Here is an 18,302-nt window from a genome sequence, read left to right on the forward strand (position 1 = left end):
CTGTAACACAAAGTTGGAAAAAAGCCCTGCAGTACTATACGCTTCCAAACACGTACACTAGCCAGTCTCTGACCTACTTACCTGAGAAGCCTGTCAGCAGGGCTACTAAACAAGAAAAACTACTTCAGAACTACTGCCAGATACTTTGGTGACTTGCAAGTGCTAATTTCCTAGTCCATCTTCACAGAGTATTTTCATTCACTATGGAAACGCCTTTTCATTTTGTAACTATGGATTTTTTTACAACAGTAGCATTGACACATTTTGGGAAATAGTATGGCTGCAGTATTAACATGAGGTACTGATGGTTAGGCAGCTGTATAAAAGTGGCTTCATATAGGAAGGTGCAGATCCAATAGGATTTGGGGAATTCAGCACCAAGTTAAAAACCAAGAGACTAGATGTTTATTTCTGAATCTAACTTGAAATCCTAGCAATCCAATACTACAGTCAAGTATATACACTCTTTACAAGAACTAGTGCTGTGTTAAAGCTAGACTTATATGGAAGCACTGATTAGATCATGGCCTTGCAAAGTCTGTAGTTACAGTTCGTCAAAGATAGCTATGCCTTAGGCAAGTGTTTGTTAGGGTTGTGGTATATGCCACAAGTAGAGGAGTATGAAAGGAAAAATAGGTATTATTTTTGCTACTCTTTGACAGACATTTAATGAAATTCACAACTAAATAATGTTTAAATTTTGTGTAAGAGGGTGGATAAAAATTCCTAAATTCTGATTAATCAAAAGGAAGATTTTTCTACTTTCAGACAAACTTCCAAGTCTCCTCAGTGAACTCAAACATAAGCTGTGCCTCCACATACAAAAGGGGAACTTGATCTCATTTTTTAAGACATTCTGAATTCAGAAAAGCATCTAAACCCATAGTTCTTATCTGAAGTTACAGGCAATAAGGCCAACTGCTTAGGAAGTTCCACTAAAGCAACAAGTACTGTAATTAAACAATTCCAAATACTGTCATTCTACTATGCTGTGTAAAAAAAATGGATTCTTATGCTTTGCCCCACTCCATGAGCTCTAATAAACACTAGATTTCCCAGCTCTAACTGATGCAATGGAGCTCTGTACTTTCAACTCAGGGCGAGGGCCAGTGCATTTCATAACAGAACTAAGCATTGCCTTGATAAGAGGACAGGACTAGGGTACACTTAATCAAATATACTTTCCAAAACAAAGAAATCAGGCTCGTACATGTCTCTGTTTCTCCGGACTTCCTCCTGCTCTTTGTGGTGTCGCCTCCTCTGCCTGGCAGACACATTAGAAGAGGCTGAAGATGTTCCCGATTCAGAGTCCTCTGAACTCTGGCCGCCTGAGCCATGAACATCAAAGAGATGCTGCTCCACGGCTGAGCGGATTGTCTTCTCTAAATACCTGTCAAGCCGAAAAATAAGGTCAATTGAGCTCAAAGACTTTGTGGAGCTCCCTCTCTGCAACAATAAATAAAGCAAGGGTATCTGAGGGTTATGTTTTATTATGATGGCAAGGCAGTATAAAATGTTCTAGTGCTGTGACATCTTCAAAGAGCTAAGGCCAAAATCTTCAGAAACCCTGATGTTCAGTTCCCTCAGAAGATCTGAGCCTTCCCAATTCATCTTCCTCTTTTTTATTTCTAGGGATGTTTGAACCTTCAGTAAGCCCGCTAATTTTACTTACTGCAACTATAGCCATTGGTGCCTAACTTTCATCCTCCACTTTAATAGTCCTTGCCCTGACAAAACTGTATTTGGTATCCAGCCATGCTGACACCGGTCAAGTCTCTTGTGCAATCCAAGCTCAGTACGGCAAGGGATCATCTGCAAAAGATGATTCACTGCTGCCTCAGAGGGATGAGAACACACAAAGTTCTCACATGCTTAACTCTGTGACCGAGCGCAGATTTGGTTGAGTTCATGCTGGTTTTGCACTGTTCTTGTGCCACAAATGCACCCACAGCCACCCTTAACTTGCTCTGGTGCGAGATCACCATCATGCCCACAAGCAGTAAGAAGGCTTCCACAGCAAGGGAGCCTCTGCAGTTGCATCAGTTAAAGATGTGAGACTAACTGAACTTTCAACACAACCAAATCTCCTTTATTTTGGTAGTGGCATTTTCTTGTAATTTTTCCTTCCTATGTTCCTTAATCAGAACAAGTTTTTATGGGCAAAATCTAAATTTTTTTTTTTGTGTGTGAAAAGATCATTTAGAAACACATTTTTGTACATCCCCGCTGCATCCCTGTTTCTTGCAGTGCTTTAAGTAGTCTGCTGAAGAATGAGTTTTTCAAACACACATGTCCAAAGTCCATATATAGCTTCTAGTGCTTTTTCCATAATTAAAAAAGTTATCTGCAGGATTTTCTGGTTAATTGTCAACTGAGTAGCTATGAGTATGGGAACCTGTACCTGAGCTGACTTCTCCAGAGAATTTACAAAAGTTGTTGCTAAGTTGCTACGGTATTAAGTCTGCAGAGACTGCAGTTCCTGAAAAAGTCAAAAGATCTTAGCAACTGCAAAACCCCACATGCTTTAACTAATACGTCTGTGTTTCATGTATTAACAAGAATCAGTTCTACAAACCCATCAGCCATTGGGAATTTCCATCTTTGGCACAGGAGCCAACTTGTTAGCTCTGCTGCTCCCAGGTATGGTAGTGGGGTCAAGCCCCATCCTCTGCTGGGATGCAGCAGGGCACAAACAAGAGCAAGAGGATGACACAGTGTGAATGGCTTCTCTAAATATGCAAGTTCTGCCTAACCAAAACATCACAGACACGGTGCGAGGAAAGAAACAAGGGCCTGAGAATTTTTCAGATGGAAGCCATTTATTATCATTGCAGATGCTTTGGCTTGGGCAAGAACAACCCTTATTGAGAAATCAAAGAATAACCAGCAATACTTTAAAAAACTCCAATATACAAAAAAGGTAGCTACAAAATTATAAAAAAGACACTTACTCTCCTGTAGCAGGAATATTATTACTGACTTGTGATACGTGGGCACTGTGTAAAAGAAAAAAAAAAAAAAAGAGGAGAAAGTTAGGTCTAATTATCATAATAAGGTCTTAAAAACCCTCGTTCTTTGCAGCACTAAGATTTAAAGGTCTGAGTTGTCTCAACAACAGTTGCATGCACATGCCACAAGCTTTCCCCTTAAGGAATTTTCACTCCCCCGGTGACGAGTTGCCTTTTGACAGTATCCTCAAGAATTACTTTCACTCTCATTCCTTTGCAGTAGGCCAAGGTCTAACGGAAAGTATTTCAATCTCTGCATGTTGCAATTTTTTTGCTTTCTTCTGAGCTTTCTGCTGCTGCAGGTTGTTTAACCTCATCACAAAAGTCCAAAGCTGACTTGAAAATGTACACACTGTCAAAAGGGACTTAATATTTAAGACTCCTTAAATATTAATGGAGGACAAAGGCACAATACAGGCTTTGCACAGGTCTCCTGCTGCAGCTCTCTGATATTCATGTTATTTGCTTCACCTTTTTAAAAATAAAATGTATTCTCTCTTCTTTCCCTTTTCACTCAGTCTGTTTTCAGGCTCAGGAAGAGGTACCTGTAGGTGTCATTGCTTGCTGTGTAAATCCCTTCTGAACAAGCTGACATGTTACCTTGCAGAGATGTCACTGCTTTCTGCCCTCTGCCAAGCTCAGTCCCCTCCTGCCACCTCTTCCCCCATGCTGACTCGGCTCTGCAGATAAGGTGACACTTTTTGCCTATTCATCCCTCCTGTGATCTTTGTGAAGCCAAGTTAGTTACACGCCTAGGGGTTTCATTTCGATTTATCCCCATATCAGCAGAGGAATTAGCAGTACGACTGGCTGATATATCCCCCCAAAATGGCACTGTGTGGCCCGGGTACAAGCCAGAAGGTATGCAAGATGTGATTCCTGACAAAACAGCCATTCATTGCTTTCAGCCTTTACCAGTTTCTCCCAAACCATTTCAGTGCAGAAGAATCATCAACGCCTGACTTCCCTTCCCTAACCAATAATTTCCTCTCTGCTTCCCTTGAATATTTCGCACTTCACCATACAGATCTAGAGCTAGCTAAGAAGCTGGAACACTCCTGGGTGATAACCACTTTGTGGCTTTCCTGGGTTTGAGCATCACTTGTGGCAGAAGGCAGGTGACAGAGGATGAGAAGGGTAAACGAGGGGCCATTACAGCCAGTTTAACAAACCCAACGCGACAGCCTCACTCCTCTAAGTGAGGTACAAACCCCACAGACACCCAGCTGTGAGTCAGACTCGCCATACACTTCAGCTTCCTTTGGCTGAGCCAGTGTGCCAACCTCGGCACGGGCAAAGCGGGGTGGCGTGCTGTAACCACCTGTGCATCCCCCCCAGCGCCGGCCTCGCGCGGGGCTCGTCTCCGGCCCGGGCACAGGGCCCTGCAGCAGTGGCACGGCGGGAAGGCCGTCACGGATTTACCAGCATATCCCACGGCACCTGAGCAGCTGTGTCACCGAGATGATTTCACAAACAGAACACACACAAACAAGTACTATTGTACTTATTATGGACACGCTATCTGCATACAGGGGAAAAAAAAAAATAAATGTTTGCAAGATCTGTCCCTTCCCACACATAACATATTGACTATTTACTACTGGATGGCTTTGCAATGTGAAGAACACATTTCAAGTACTGTACTTGCTTTCCTGATCACTTACACAAACCATTTGGCCTTTTCCCAGCCCAAAACTATTTTAAGACCTGGCCTCCTATGGGAGATGGATCAGCAAGTAAGATGCTAGTGTGGTAGGCTAAACCACATTGTAAGATACAACTCATGTGCTGGCCACTGCTCCTACATGTGTGGAAGTTAATATTGTATCAATTTTCTGTAATATTTACATACAATCCATACTGAGCAGGAGTGTCTTTCATATCACGCCTTTCTTCTCTGTTCTCATGCCAGGAAAGTGGTAGTGAAGAAGGAGATAGGATTGTTTGATTATGTCTTTTTTTAAAATCATCCCTAGGATATATCTACCCATTAGACAAGACAGATGATGTCAGGAAACAGCTCTTCCCTTTATTTCCAACAGGATAAAAACTGCAAAAATGCAAACTCCTGTTTCACATAAAGGTAATGAGAGGCTAGATACTGTATGTGAGTAAAACTTCATTCTGTTAACTCTGCCTCTTCAAGGCCAACAGTCACTATCTGCAAACCACTTGCATCATTACTGAAAACACACCAGCTTCTTTACATAAAAAGCAGTAAAAAGAAGCAAAAGATAAAGCTGCAAAAATACCTAAGTAAAATGCAAAAAATTTTCTTAACACCCCAACACATTCTGTAGTTGTCTAATTCTCAGTTAGCCGTGTGCTTTACTAACACCAATTCAGTTTTAAGTCCATTAACTTAAGTCCGTTATGAATTGCTAATTCATAATGATGCATATCTGTGTAACAATTACTTTGTGGTATCTGTGAAAGCCCTACTCAGACAATATAGATTCTGTCAGAGAGCCAGTAATACAGTGATTTTCAAACTACTGACAAATAACAAGGAAATATATATACTGCTATATGCCAGCTGAGTGGATGACTACAAAATGAAGCTCTGACGTTCTGATTTTATTATATTTCCCATGCTTCCTTGTATACTGAACATAAGTTTATTCTTAGCACTGTGATATTTTAATGCTCTTTTATTAGCCCCTTTTCAGTAAGACAGAGATTTTAACTCAGAATTTTTCAAGATACACTAAATTTCTTTTAATTCCACAACTGGTAATGTTCCTCACTATTTCATTTTGAATCTTAATTTCAAGCAATTTTGCAATGCATTTATTTACTCTGCACCAACCCTTTTTACATCAAGGAAGTTCACATCCAAAACAAGTAGTGAAAGGGAGAGAATTACACAGCAGCTTTAGAATTCGAGCCTGCCCAGGGACAGAGCAGGAGGTGCTCGAGCACGTTAGCAAACCCAGGGAGTCACGGCTCTGCAAGGATTTCACAGCCCAGAAGAGCAACCAGGCAGGTGGGGTGTATCCTGCAGGGGTTTTCCAAACTTCTTGGGTGGCAAGTCTCTCCGCCGTTGGATTTATGCTTCACGGAGCAGGCGAGGCAAGCCGTGCCCAGAAGAGCCCTCTTGGCATGCCCGCCTGGGCAGGCAGCGGCTCAGAAGGGCTGCTTTGCTCAGTAAATCATCTGGACAACAGGAACTCATGTTCTGCTTCAGTTAAATATTTTCTCCTCACATCTGCTCCATTTCATGGATACGTGCCATTAGTTATCTCTACAGCTAGATTATCTTTATTAAATTATGCAGCTGCTCCAGAGCATGTGGAGAAATAGTGACTTTAAAGTTTCTCCTCAGGTGACAGAAAGCAGCAGGAAGAGTTTCCCAGTGCTGGGGACTTTTACTTTCTGAGAGTCAGCCACAAAACCTGCATCAAGACACACAGCTGTTTTAAGTGCTATAAACTTTTGAACTGGCTTCTTATGATCCTCATGCTTTTCCTTTTGGGAAGTCTGACCTCTAGCACTTCCCAGTGTTGTCTAACTTGTTTACCGAAGTCTTTTGCTCACTTTCAGAGGAGCCCCATCAGCTCTGGATAATGTCTTGCTTCACACATAAAGTAAACTCTTACTGCATGGCCCCTTCCCCCATTCCATTTCAACCTCAAGGATGGAAAGGTGGTATTACCCATCACCTTTAAGCACATTAAATCTCCCCTGCCCCCTCTAACTAGTAATCTCTAGGTTTAAAAGATGTGCATCACTGTGAGAATTATCTATTCCAACACCTGCACCCTGTTTGGTCTGCACTGGGCATCTTGTGACAGCAGGCAATAACAGTTGGATATCAGACCTGCTCTCTCTTATTTTCTTTTTTTTTTTTTTTTTTTTTTTAATTCAAGGCACTATTGAGCAAAATGTATTAGCATTCAGGTATTAAAAGAGCAAAGCAAAAACATCAGCCTGAGCAAATTGACTTACTGGCATAGTATCTTCCCAGATTGGGTTTTCACTTATGAAGTCAGTGAATTAATTCCTGACCATACTTAATGGCCTAAGCCATAAGCTATACTTGCAATTTGGAACTAAGGCCACTCACTGCTGAGATTTATTTACAATCCATCTGCTTTATTCAGGAAGCAAAGTTGTTTTTTTTTTTTTTTTCCCCGTTTTTGTTCTTTTAAAAGCCAAGCAAAACAGTAAGAAAGTGTCAGTAGATGCAAAAAATTTCTACCATTTTGCCATTCCAGCCAAGTAGAGGATGTTTAAATGGCTTTGACGCTTTAGATGGGACAGTCCTCCTGAAGATATTATTCCAACACACGACCTAGGAAATTCCTTTTTCATAGGTATAAATATATAAACACTGTTTATATATAAATAGTGTGTTATATATGTATGTTTATATAAATATATAAACACCGTTCACTCTCCACAACTGTTGCACACTGCGACATGCAATACTGCAGACTCACATGGGATCTATTTTAAGACAACTATTTAATTTGACACACATTCCCCAACGAGAAGTATTGTGTCTGCATATAAAACATGAAAATAGTGAGTTTAAAAATACAGAGATGTGCTTTTAGTTACTGGGATGTCACATCACACAGAGGACACACTTTCAGTGTTTCCTCAGCAACTTCACACTTTCACAAGCTCAGATCCAACTATCCCTCCTTTAAATGCGGTACATTATATCTGACACTACCTTCTTACTATCCAGAAAACTAACCCCACTAAAAGCAAGTGTCTTGTTTTCTGCAGGATTCCTGCTGCTTTTCACTTGCACTGGGATCACCCTGTACAATGGGTGCACACTGACACCTACTGCTTGGAAAAAGAGAAAACCTTGAAGGGGATCCATACGTGCCACCCAATTTAACTCGGTGAATTTGGATGGCTCTTTCTGGGCACGTTCCTCTACAGAGAAGCGAAATGCTCCCCCCTGGGTGCCTCAGACCTGCCCAGCAGCCAGACAGGGCGAGCAGGGGCACCCAGCAGCACCCAGCAGCCTGGTGTCCCTTTTCAGCCAGTGCTAATGTGACAGTAACACGCGTCACACCATGTAATCATGACTTGTGAAAGGGCCAAGCACTCCTGTGGGACTCAGGAGCTCTTATGGTATGTCCCACCAAGGGGGGAAGCATCCAAAGCAAATTTCTGAGCAGGTGCAAAATCTTAACCAAGATTTTTTCCGGTTCTTCATAAAATTGATCTGAGAAAAAACAGAATAAAACATTTTACCCAATATACTACAGCCTAAGAATACCTGACTTGCATTATATAAAAAGAGTTGTATCCGACCACAGCTGTTAAAAGGAAAAGGTCAGCTGTGCTGAATACAGCCAACAGGATATTAGTACTTCAAGAGAAGCGAAGTACTAAGACAGGCGAAACTGTCCAACGCCTTGCCCTGCACTCATGGGTATCTAATGCAATTTTTGGCATTGTTTGTGATGTCAGTTCTCATCCCAATTTCAGCTTAATGCGCTGCATGTTAACAAGGAAGTTCCACACTACAAAGCTTTCGTTTTTTTCCCCTGTAATATCACTCTGGTTTATCTCAGGATGTAATCATCAGGAAACTCCTCTTAAACCATCTACGTGACTAATGTCAAATCTAAAGCATACACGCCACCACGAAGCATGTCTGTAGATTCCCTGCCTTCTAAAAACTCACTGCACACGTTGAGTAGAAGCGTGCTTACAGGGAACTGCTGTTGCCAGATGCTGCTTCATTACCTGAAACTGCACACACTTTTTCAGTACAGCTGGCATTCACAGTCTTATTACAGAATTATACAAGGAGCGGTACTACACATTTTTAAACAATCTCAACTCCCTGTACCACGAGGTTTCGTTACAAAAGGTGACATGAATGCCCTTCAGACACGACCTCCGAAAACAATCCATCACCCAGCAAGGTTTTCTTCCTCACAGTGCAGAAATCTCCTTGTCTGGTATTGAGCACAGCTGAGTCAACAAATTGCCTTACAAAGCAGTACAGAGAGGGAGAGGATAACCCTGGTCAGCAGCAGGTGAAGGGATTCAAACCACAGATCTCACAAACTGGCTAAGCCCACCTCATCCTTGCAATGCCCAACAAAAGAGGGCTCCAGATACAAAATTTCTATTTTCCTGACCAAATTTATTCATAGCCTGTTTGTATACATTTTCTCTTGTATCAGTATTGTTACTTAACACAAACAATCTTGCCCCCTGTCTAAAATGCAGAGGAAATACCTGTACTGTTTCATTTCTTCTGGTAAACAAGCCTTCCTCGCTCTTCTCCATCTTGTAGCAGGGTTTGCTCACTACTTTAATCATCTTCACAAACCTGATGTCATGAGTTACTGGAACTGTATGAGGCCTCATCCGACTTGTACAGGTGCATCCATACTTCCTCTAAATATACTGAGAAGACTTCACTTCATATATCCACTGTCATGTCATTACTTCAACTTGAATATTTTCATCCCATGCCTCCCTCCCATCTCTCCATGAACAAGCGTGCCCACGTCCTTTTCTTCCCTGGCATTTCCAAATGTAACTCCCCTTTCACATCATGAATTTTCATTATTAGTCCTGAGATGTATGACTTCATTACCTATGCTATTATTTTTCATCCTATAGCTCATATTTCATGTTTATCTTTATATATCTATATCTATCTCAATCATCCTGTATCTTATCTCACTGTCATGTATTTTCTGCCAGAGGACACCCCCATCCCATTCACACCTCCTAAACTTCTGCTATAAGCCAAAGTCATGAGCATGATTCCATTTCGTTATACCAGTGGCTATTAAAGAAACAAAATGAAAATCCATGACACTTAAGGAGCTCCACTAGTTCTCTCCTACCAACAATATCTATAGGTCTTACCCCCTCTCTACCCATCTTTAAGCTCTAGTACTAACGCCCATTTTTTCCATACAGATGGCATGATATAAACCATTTTGCTGACATCAGACAGATTAGCTATACTCCTTTTCTTCCCCTTACTGGAAAGTCTGACAAAAAATAAATTTGGTTGCAGCGGTTATCACCTCTCTTGACAAACCTATGTCACATTTTGCCTTATTTACCACTTAGTCCCATACCATTAATAACTGCTTACTCCCTTGAAGAGCAGCAGCGGTGATTAATCCTATACTTGGTCATGACTTCCCCAATGTCTAAAGAAAAAAATGCAAACAAATCCACAGCCTTAAATCAGTGCCATTTTAAGAAATACTGGTGGCATTCTGACAGTTCTGACAAAGTTAACGCCTTGAGCATTTGCCTTACTGTTAAAAGTAACATCCACGGAAGCATCTTCATTGCTAGCTGATATGGCACAGCACTAAAGAATCAAGTCTCTGGTCTGATCCTACCAAAACGGGTTTACAGAGGGACACAATGCTCCTTCAGTCTGGTAAAAAACAAGTATTATGCAGCGTTTGGAAGCTAAAAAGCATTTTTTCCCATTTAATTCACCTGTTGCATAATTATATATATGGAACTACTACATCAATGCAGCAGTGACCACTCTGTACATACACATTCATGATTCACTTGAAGGATTATTTGAACAGTATTTCAAACTATGTAAGTGTGGCTGGTAGCAATACAAATAGATTTGACCATCAGACAGCTAAAGCAGACAGTTTCCCCTTCCTTTTCCATGGCGTGAAATGCAATTCCTACATATGTCATGCACAGCTCTGGGGCAACAATTAGAACATTCAAAGCTGCACAGAAAAAACTGGCCACCCACTCAACTTCTCAGTTGTTGAAGCACCATGAATTGCCAAGCCAGCACCAGCTCTCCTGCCAAATTAACTGCACTTGGCAACTGACCTCAGGAGCACACATTTTTGATGTGTGATAAATAGCAGCAAGACTTACAAGCTGTTAGTTTTATTTACAAGTAATGTTACAAAAGATGCAAATTTGGCATGGAGCCTTATGCTGCAAGGTATGCTGCTCCCTCTCTGCTCCTACTAGCCATTTCTTCAGTTTCCAGCTACGTGTTTATTCCTGACTGTTCCCTTCTGATTTGCAAGATACATCCCCACAGAAAGCCATCCCTTCATTCCAGTGGACACACTCATTCTTTGTTCCCCATACTAATATGCCCACATCTCTATTACAAATTTCCAAACCTGCTCCCTTCCTCTCAAAAATATTCTTTGATGCCAGTTTCCTCTTGCTCCCCATCTTTTCAGCAATCCTGACAAGGTCAGCTGAAAAGATTCTTCTTTCTGGATCATTTTTCCATGATCCAAGACAGGGTTTAGGACAGTTTTAAGCAATAAGATAGATTGAGATGTAATGACAGCCTACAGTCATTTGAAGGTCACACATTTAGCCAGAAAGAAAGAAGGGGACTATTTTCAGTGGAAAGTCAGGTTGAAGATTTAAACTGGGGAAAACTTGTGACAGGGGAATGTATGCAGCTACAAAATAGTCTCCCAAAGGAAAAGGCAGAACTGCTTCTGACACAAATACGCTGCAGGGAATGATGGTGCATCAACAGGAAGGCAGAGAAGACCATGCAGCAGGGCTAGTCCATGAACTGACCCACACTTCTGCACAGTTTTAATGGAAGTCTCCATATTAAGAGTATGCATGAAATGCACACTTTCTGTAGTTTGTTAGAAAAACTCTAAGAAAAAACACAAGCTATAAAGATAAATAGGAACATATGCAGGAGAATTAACAAATTTAAGAGATCACTGTAAGAATTCCAAATATCACTGCTCTCACAAAAAGCACCACAGGGATTTCTTCTTATTTGTTTAAACTCTGCAGAGATCAAAGAACCCAATTATAATATCTGGCCCTTCCTCCTCTGCAGCCCTTCACTGTTAATTGCCCTGGCTCCTGTTCTTCCACTAAGTATAAATGAAAGCACTGGAATTGAGCCTGCTACTGAAGCAAGCAGAGCAAACTTTCACTGATGTCAACAGAATTAGGCCACTTCTACAGGCAGTGACTTTGCCCTCCAGTTGCCAAAACAAGAAACACAATTTGTTCAAATACAGCATGAGCACCATTCCCCAGGCAGGCACGCTGGGGACCCGGGCACTCTCCTGCTTTTCTGGGCTGCAGCAGAGGAGCAGTTGCTGTATGGGCTGTCAAATCACCTTCTGGCTCCTGGTTTCTTTCTGATCAGCACGCGCTGCCAGTTCTCCAAAGCTGGTGGCAAAAATCTCTCCCGTGCCTGCTGATTATAAGCTACTCACGATGGGCATCTAAGCTACATAATGAACTGATGAACTGAAGAAGAGAGGAAATGAATGTCCGTCTTCTAATTAAGACTTACAAAACTGGCACTAAACCTTGAGCCTCATCTCTAAATACAAAAAAATTGCAACAGATTTAGTATCTCCGAAAACTCATTCATCCCACTAGCTCAGCAATAATTATGAACTTAACATTAATCTTCAGTTTGATTACAGTCTGTTTGGCATTTCTGGCATCTCTCCCCCCACTGAATCCCAGTAAAGAGTCGATCCTGCACAGAAAAAGAAATTAAAACAATTGAGTAAATACCTCACATAGAAGGGTGACATAGGCCGCTCATCCTCCTGGGAACTAAAAAACAAAACAAAATTTTTAAAGTTAGTATGCAGCTCTGTCTTATGTTTGCAGTTCAAGATATTCACTCTTAAAAAACCCCAAGACTACACAAGTGAAACAGTACACCTGTTACAAAGGTAACACTTATGTCTGCTTTGTCCTCTGGCTGTACTCATGGAAGAAAGCTTTAAGTTACATTCCTTAAATCCTGAGAATCCAACTCATTTCTCAGTGTCCACAAACACGGTGTAACAGATCTGCTAGACAGCCAGGAGTCACTCCAGCTTTGCAGCAGTGCAAGGACTATTCCCATAGCAACAATAAAGCATTTTGCCAGCAAACCCATCAGAGTCTTTTGCCGTCTGCTATTCCAGAATTAAACAACCTGCCCATTAAAGCAAAAATTGAGGAAAAAACCCAAATGACATCTTGAGAGACCAAAGAAATGGCCATGAGTGTATGTATGAGGCTACAAATTCCACAGTTTTATCGCTCCTGTGAAAAGCCAATTTGACTATGCTGAAATCTCCCTAGGCTTGAGATCAGGGGCTGCCATCGGCTGGCGTGGAGCTCCCCTGACAAAACGGTGTTTCAGTGGCCAACTGACCTGGCCCAAACATAACTACCTGGCGTGGCCAACCAGTTCTCTGATACAGCTCATCATGCCTGTGCTGGCACAAGGGTAAGAATGAGCTGCTGGGGTGCTGAAGCTTAAAGATGTGATGGACTGATGGTTTGACTCCATTTAAAACTGTGTCACTGTAAAAAGGGGTTCAAGTTAATTTCACCTACTCACTCCAACCAGACAAAAGGTTATCCTCACAGAGTAAGGATGTAATCCTTGTAACTCTCCAGAGCAGGACACTTGCCTTCCTCCAAGCATGCAGGAAATGCCACTGGGGTCAATTCATCCCCAAAGGACTTTAACTGACTCTGCCGAAGAGCACAGCAAGTTCGGCAGAAAAGATGGGAAGCTGCAAAAATTACTTTAAACAAAAGCAGAAAGGATAAAGTCCCACAGGCGGTGGAAACCAAGCACTTCCCTGCTGCTTTCCTGCTGTTCCAACAGCCTGGGACTGTTCCAGCACTCAGCAATTTGCCACAGGTACCCAACTACAGGTCCCAGGGCACTGCCACGCTGTGAAGGCATCTACTGCTTTCAAACTTGTTCAGAGGATGAGAGAAGATGGGAGAATGCTCTCGGTGAGGTGAGCTCAGCTTCAAACTCAAGTCCCTCAGGGGCTTTGATCACCCTGACACCCCGACCAATTTCAGCAGGGATCTGTAGTAGATCAAACTTGAGCAATTTTTGAAAAGCCAGCCCGAGTCCATTGATCTCTTGAATTTTGAAGGATTTTATTTATCAGTTTATAAAAGCTTCTCTAAGCACAGAATAAAGGGGAAAGGAACATCGCCATGAGTTTTGTAGTTAGGAGATCAAATACACACAGGTACCTTTTGCAGTTTCCACTGGAGCCAGCAGGAAGTTCCCTCAGCAAGATGAGCTGAAGATGGCCTGAAGCCAGGCGAGCACCCTGCTCTCACACTGTATATAGCCAGAGGCAGATTTCACCGTGGCTCATTTTGAACCCAGCCAATGTTAAAACAGATCCACAAATATGAACAACAAATTCATCGGGGGGGGGGGGGGGAATCGACAAGAGCACAAGGCAGGCTGCAAGACAGTCATAAAGGCCAGGAAGGTAGACAGCAGATGAGCAAGGCAGCGCACGCGCTAGAAAAAAAGTCACAGGGGTTTAATTCTGCATCATTTTGACCCCACTACAGTATGCAGAGATTCATTAAGAGACAACTCCAGACAGCTACAAGAAAGACTTTCCAGCACATTGCACAGGAAGCCTGAAATACCGATTCAAGGGTAACACCAAATACCACGGGCCGGAAGGAAGAGAAGCGGCTTCCGAAATCAGCACGGTCTGCCAAAACTCACATTGCCTCTGTAACGCGTGACTGGGCAGTTTTCAGCAGCTCCCCAAGAACACTGAGAACACAGCTGCTACTGGAAACTTTGCTGCCACTTCCTCAAGCCCATCTTCAGCCGCTCGAGCAAGCTGCAGGGGCTGTGGGAGCAGAGCTCTGAACGCCGAGCGAGCTGACAGCGCTTGCCTGCAGCGAGGTAGGTAACACCCCTGCCTGCGTGTGAAGGGAGGCAATCATCACCTGAAGGGTCTTTCTGAGAAACTGCTCCGGCTTTGAGACTGCCTGGAAAAAGTGAAGGGAAACATGGAAGTGCCTATCATTGCCCTTCCCAGAAGATGACCTGCAACAAAGGCACGGGTAAAGAACCTCTGCCAGGGGCAGGCTCCCCACCCTGATGGTGTGCACAGTTTCTCAGCCTGCATGCTTAAGTTACCTCTTTATTTAGCACTTAATTTAAAAAAAAAAAAAAAAAAAAAAAGTAAGTCTAAAGAAGCTACTTTAAACTCACAAAGTTTCAGGTAAAGTTTTTTGCTACATTCAGTTCATTACATTAATGGCTGTACTTGTAATCTCAATGCAAACAATTCCCAATGGCAGACACAAAACATGAAAAAATGTTTTCTCATGTAGAGAAAAGTTCTCAGCGCCATCGAGATTTCTGTGCATCAATGGAACTTCAGATGACAGTACCAAATGCTGCTTTGTGTACAAGTGGCAGTTGTCAAAGCTGTACCAAGCATGCTTTCTTTTCCATCATAAAACCCCTTCCTCATCTCAGGGTTTGTAGTGAACTTCTAAATCACAGAAGCACAATGATACTGCAAAAGCCCAAGTAACTTTCTTATATTCTTACTCCCACTAGTTGCTTTGACAGATCAGATAGAAAAATAGTATTCAGCAGGGACTCTATGAAACCTCTTGCATTTCCATCCTTTTCTTCCACAGAAAGTACAACCTCTGCTCCACAAGTTCAAGCAAGTTTTGTATCTCTACAAAAAAAAAAAACATTATCCACTCATACAAAGTAACTGAGGAGAAACAAAAACTTCAAGAGCCTTAGCTGGGAATGGGGGAGAAAGCAGCTCTATGGAAGCCAGATAACAAGCACCAGTTTCATTTAGATCAGTGTTTCAAAATTTCACATGGTTGATAATTGCTATATCTGCACATAACCTCTCCTATCCAATAGTGGTTTATATTTACAGATGCAGCACTGATCAGCAGCTGCATCTGGGATGAAGAGCTCCAAGCTAACTAATTATGAAACCTAGACTTCTGAGAAAACCGTAACAAACTTCTAACTTTAAAAAGATCTCCTGCATCTGAATAAAACACATTATCCATTTCCCCACAAATCCTTAAAAACAATGTGTCCCAAACATCTTTCCCCAACCTCATGCACCTTGATCAACTCATCTGTGCAAGCTAGAAGACACGAGCTATGTAAATTGCAAACAGACCTAAACCATAATTCGTAATCCCTCAAATTAAATGTGAGACCACCAAACCCTACTGCAACCACTTAGTGCACAAGGATTCTGTTTTGATTAAAATACTTTATGAAATAATGAATTGTGTTGTAAGGTAATAAACTGACGTACTTATAATATACACACAAGCACAGATTAGTCTTATGAAAGAAATAAAATAGTGTGCGAGAGGTTTTAAACCTGTGTATACCTAATCACATGGTTTCAGATATATTTTTGGAAACATTCAGATATATTTCGCAAGCAAGCAAAAATGTACAAAACATGAATCATAAATGACCATCAATCGATATTACACAATAAACTGGCTAGTAATTGGTTTAAAGCCTTCCACACAGGACCCTTCGTCACTATCACTCACACTATGTTGATTAAAAAACAACTGCTTGCTTGCTTTCAAAACACCTTGTACTGAAAGGCTTTTTAGTATTGCTAGGAAGCCTTCTCTACCATATATCCTTTCAAAAGAAAAGGCTAGATGTCATTAAGATATGTTTAGCATTTAATTGTGGTGTACTTGAGCTGCATATTTCCCATCTGGTTAAAGGGATATATAACCCTTCCAGAAAGAAAGGAAAGCTTAATACCCGGGACAGTGACCTAGCAAACCAAGCCAGCCGCCCACAGTATGGAGGGAACAAGTCATTCTGATGTGTACCTCTTACAAAGCCTAAATTTCTAAATTTCTACCTTGCCCAGCAAATCATTTATCCATTATGCAAGTAAGTTTAGTACTAAATTAGGTGGGTGTGAGCCTTTTTTTTTTTTTTTTTTTTTTTTTTTAATACCCTCAAAGTTTTGTCCAGCTTTACACATGCCTCATGTCCAGAAGGCACTGAAGGGATGAATTAACTTTAAAAAAAAAAAAAAAAATTTGTTCAACTATCACCGATTACGTGGCCAAGTGCAAAATACAGCAGCCTCTTTCTTCTCGGATATATACATAGCTCCCCTAAGCCAGGGGATTAAACAGAAATTAATTGCTCTTTCATGCAATACTTGGGAGAGCAATTTCTCACGCTCCTGAAGGACACCTAAATATCCGATCACTTCATTCTTGCTAAAAAACAAAACAAATACCAGCCAAACTGGAAAAAGTTGTTCTCTTTATTTTACAGCTAAAGTATTGTCATGTTTGTGACCTCCACTGAGCTAACAAAAAAGTCTGTCAGTTAGTTTAGCACATTTTAGAATTTTCAGGCACATGTATGTTACAGCATTTACGTAACGCATCCTTTCTGTCTTGAAATAAGGAAATAAGAAAGCTTGGCTGAAGTCTAACTGTTAAACGACAAATTTCCATTACAGAACCACAGTTACCTTTTTTTGCCTCTTCCTTTTGCAACAGGAATATTACAGGCAATCGTTTACCCATAGCATTCTCAAATATGCAATGAAAGTTTTCTTTTTTTTTTTTTTTAAATGTCTCATTTTGCCCTTCAGAAAGAATAAGGGAGCTGCTGCTGAGCTCGGAAGGTTCCCAATTTACTTACATGCATATGGGATACCCACCTTGTTGGCCTGTGCTCTCACCCCAGGTCAGAGGGTGGCTCAGGGCCCTTCCCCCTTGCTTTATTTGCACTTAAGTATCAGCAGTTCTTCCATCCTGGCTTGCTGGCACTGGACCCTCCACTGTAAAGCTACCGGTGCTTTCCTACTCCACACTTCTTTTCAAAAGTTAACTGGGACATTTAGTTGATTAAATAAAAAAAATATGGGGTGATGATTTTTTTTTTTTTTTTTTTTTTTTTTTTTAAACATTCACGACAATGTACTTTGACTCAAGTGTCAACATTTTGCACCAGAGATGAAGGGCCTAGACACTGGTGGGGTCACGCTGCTCAGCCAAGGTCATGTTTTCCTAATGCCTTGCCACAGGCTCTATTTGTTCTGACCTCAAAAGTTAGATAAAGAAATGGCTCACTTTCTATTCCACCACAGCTATTCTGGACTTCAAAAGAAATTAATTATTTTTTAGTGAGAACATGTTTTTCAGGCAATGAGATAGCTGCTTCTAATTTTAATGCAATCAAACAAAAATGCATTGAAAATTCAGTGGCGTCAAATTACTAACACTATCACAAGTTAATGCAGTTTTTGGGGGGAGGAGAAGGAAGGCTAAGGTTGGGTGATTTGTTAAGACTTTGAAGTTATCTCCCTCTTCTTTTCTTCTCACCATTTAGAACCACTGTGCCACCTTGTATTAATAGACATGCCATTTTTGCAATTGCAGAGGATTTTAACAATATTGTTTATTTACTTATTCTGACATTCAACATAAACAACACTAAAAACAGCTTCAAAGAAGCCTCAGTTTTGAGGC

The 18,302-nt window shown here is 41.4% G+C and overlaps 1 protein-coding gene across 7 annotated transcripts in view; it reads right to left on the reverse strand.

Moving 5' to 3' along the window:
• Window positions 1-18,302, reverse strand: part of FAM13A (family with sequence similarity 13 member A) — a 139,060-nt gene that overhangs the window by 38,061 nt on the left and 82,697 nt on the right. For 6 of the 7 annotated variants that reach the window (XM_042807846.1, XM_042807845.1, XM_042807842.1 and 3 more), the window contains 3 exons: window positions 12,522-12,563; window positions 2,952-2,996; window positions 1,211-1,390 (listed from right to left, as the gene is read on the reverse strand). In XM_042807846.1, the coding sequence (XP_042663780.1) occupies window positions 1,211-1,390; window positions 2,952-2,996; window positions 12,522-12,563 (267 nt within the window). The remainder of the gene's footprint in view (window positions 1-1,210; window positions 1,391-2,951; window positions 2,997-12,521; window positions 12,564-18,302) is intronic. The other variant, XM_042807847.1, reaches the window with a different exon arrangement.

Source organism: Tyto alba, unplaced genomic scaffold (genome assembly GCF_018691265.1).
Source record: "Tyto alba isolate M040663 unplaced genomic scaffold, T.alba_DEE_v4.0 Super-Scaffold_6, whole genome shotgun sequence".
In the NCBI taxonomy this organism is placed as follows: Eukaryota; Metazoa; Chordata; class Aves; order Strigiformes; family Tytonidae; genus Tyto; species Tyto alba.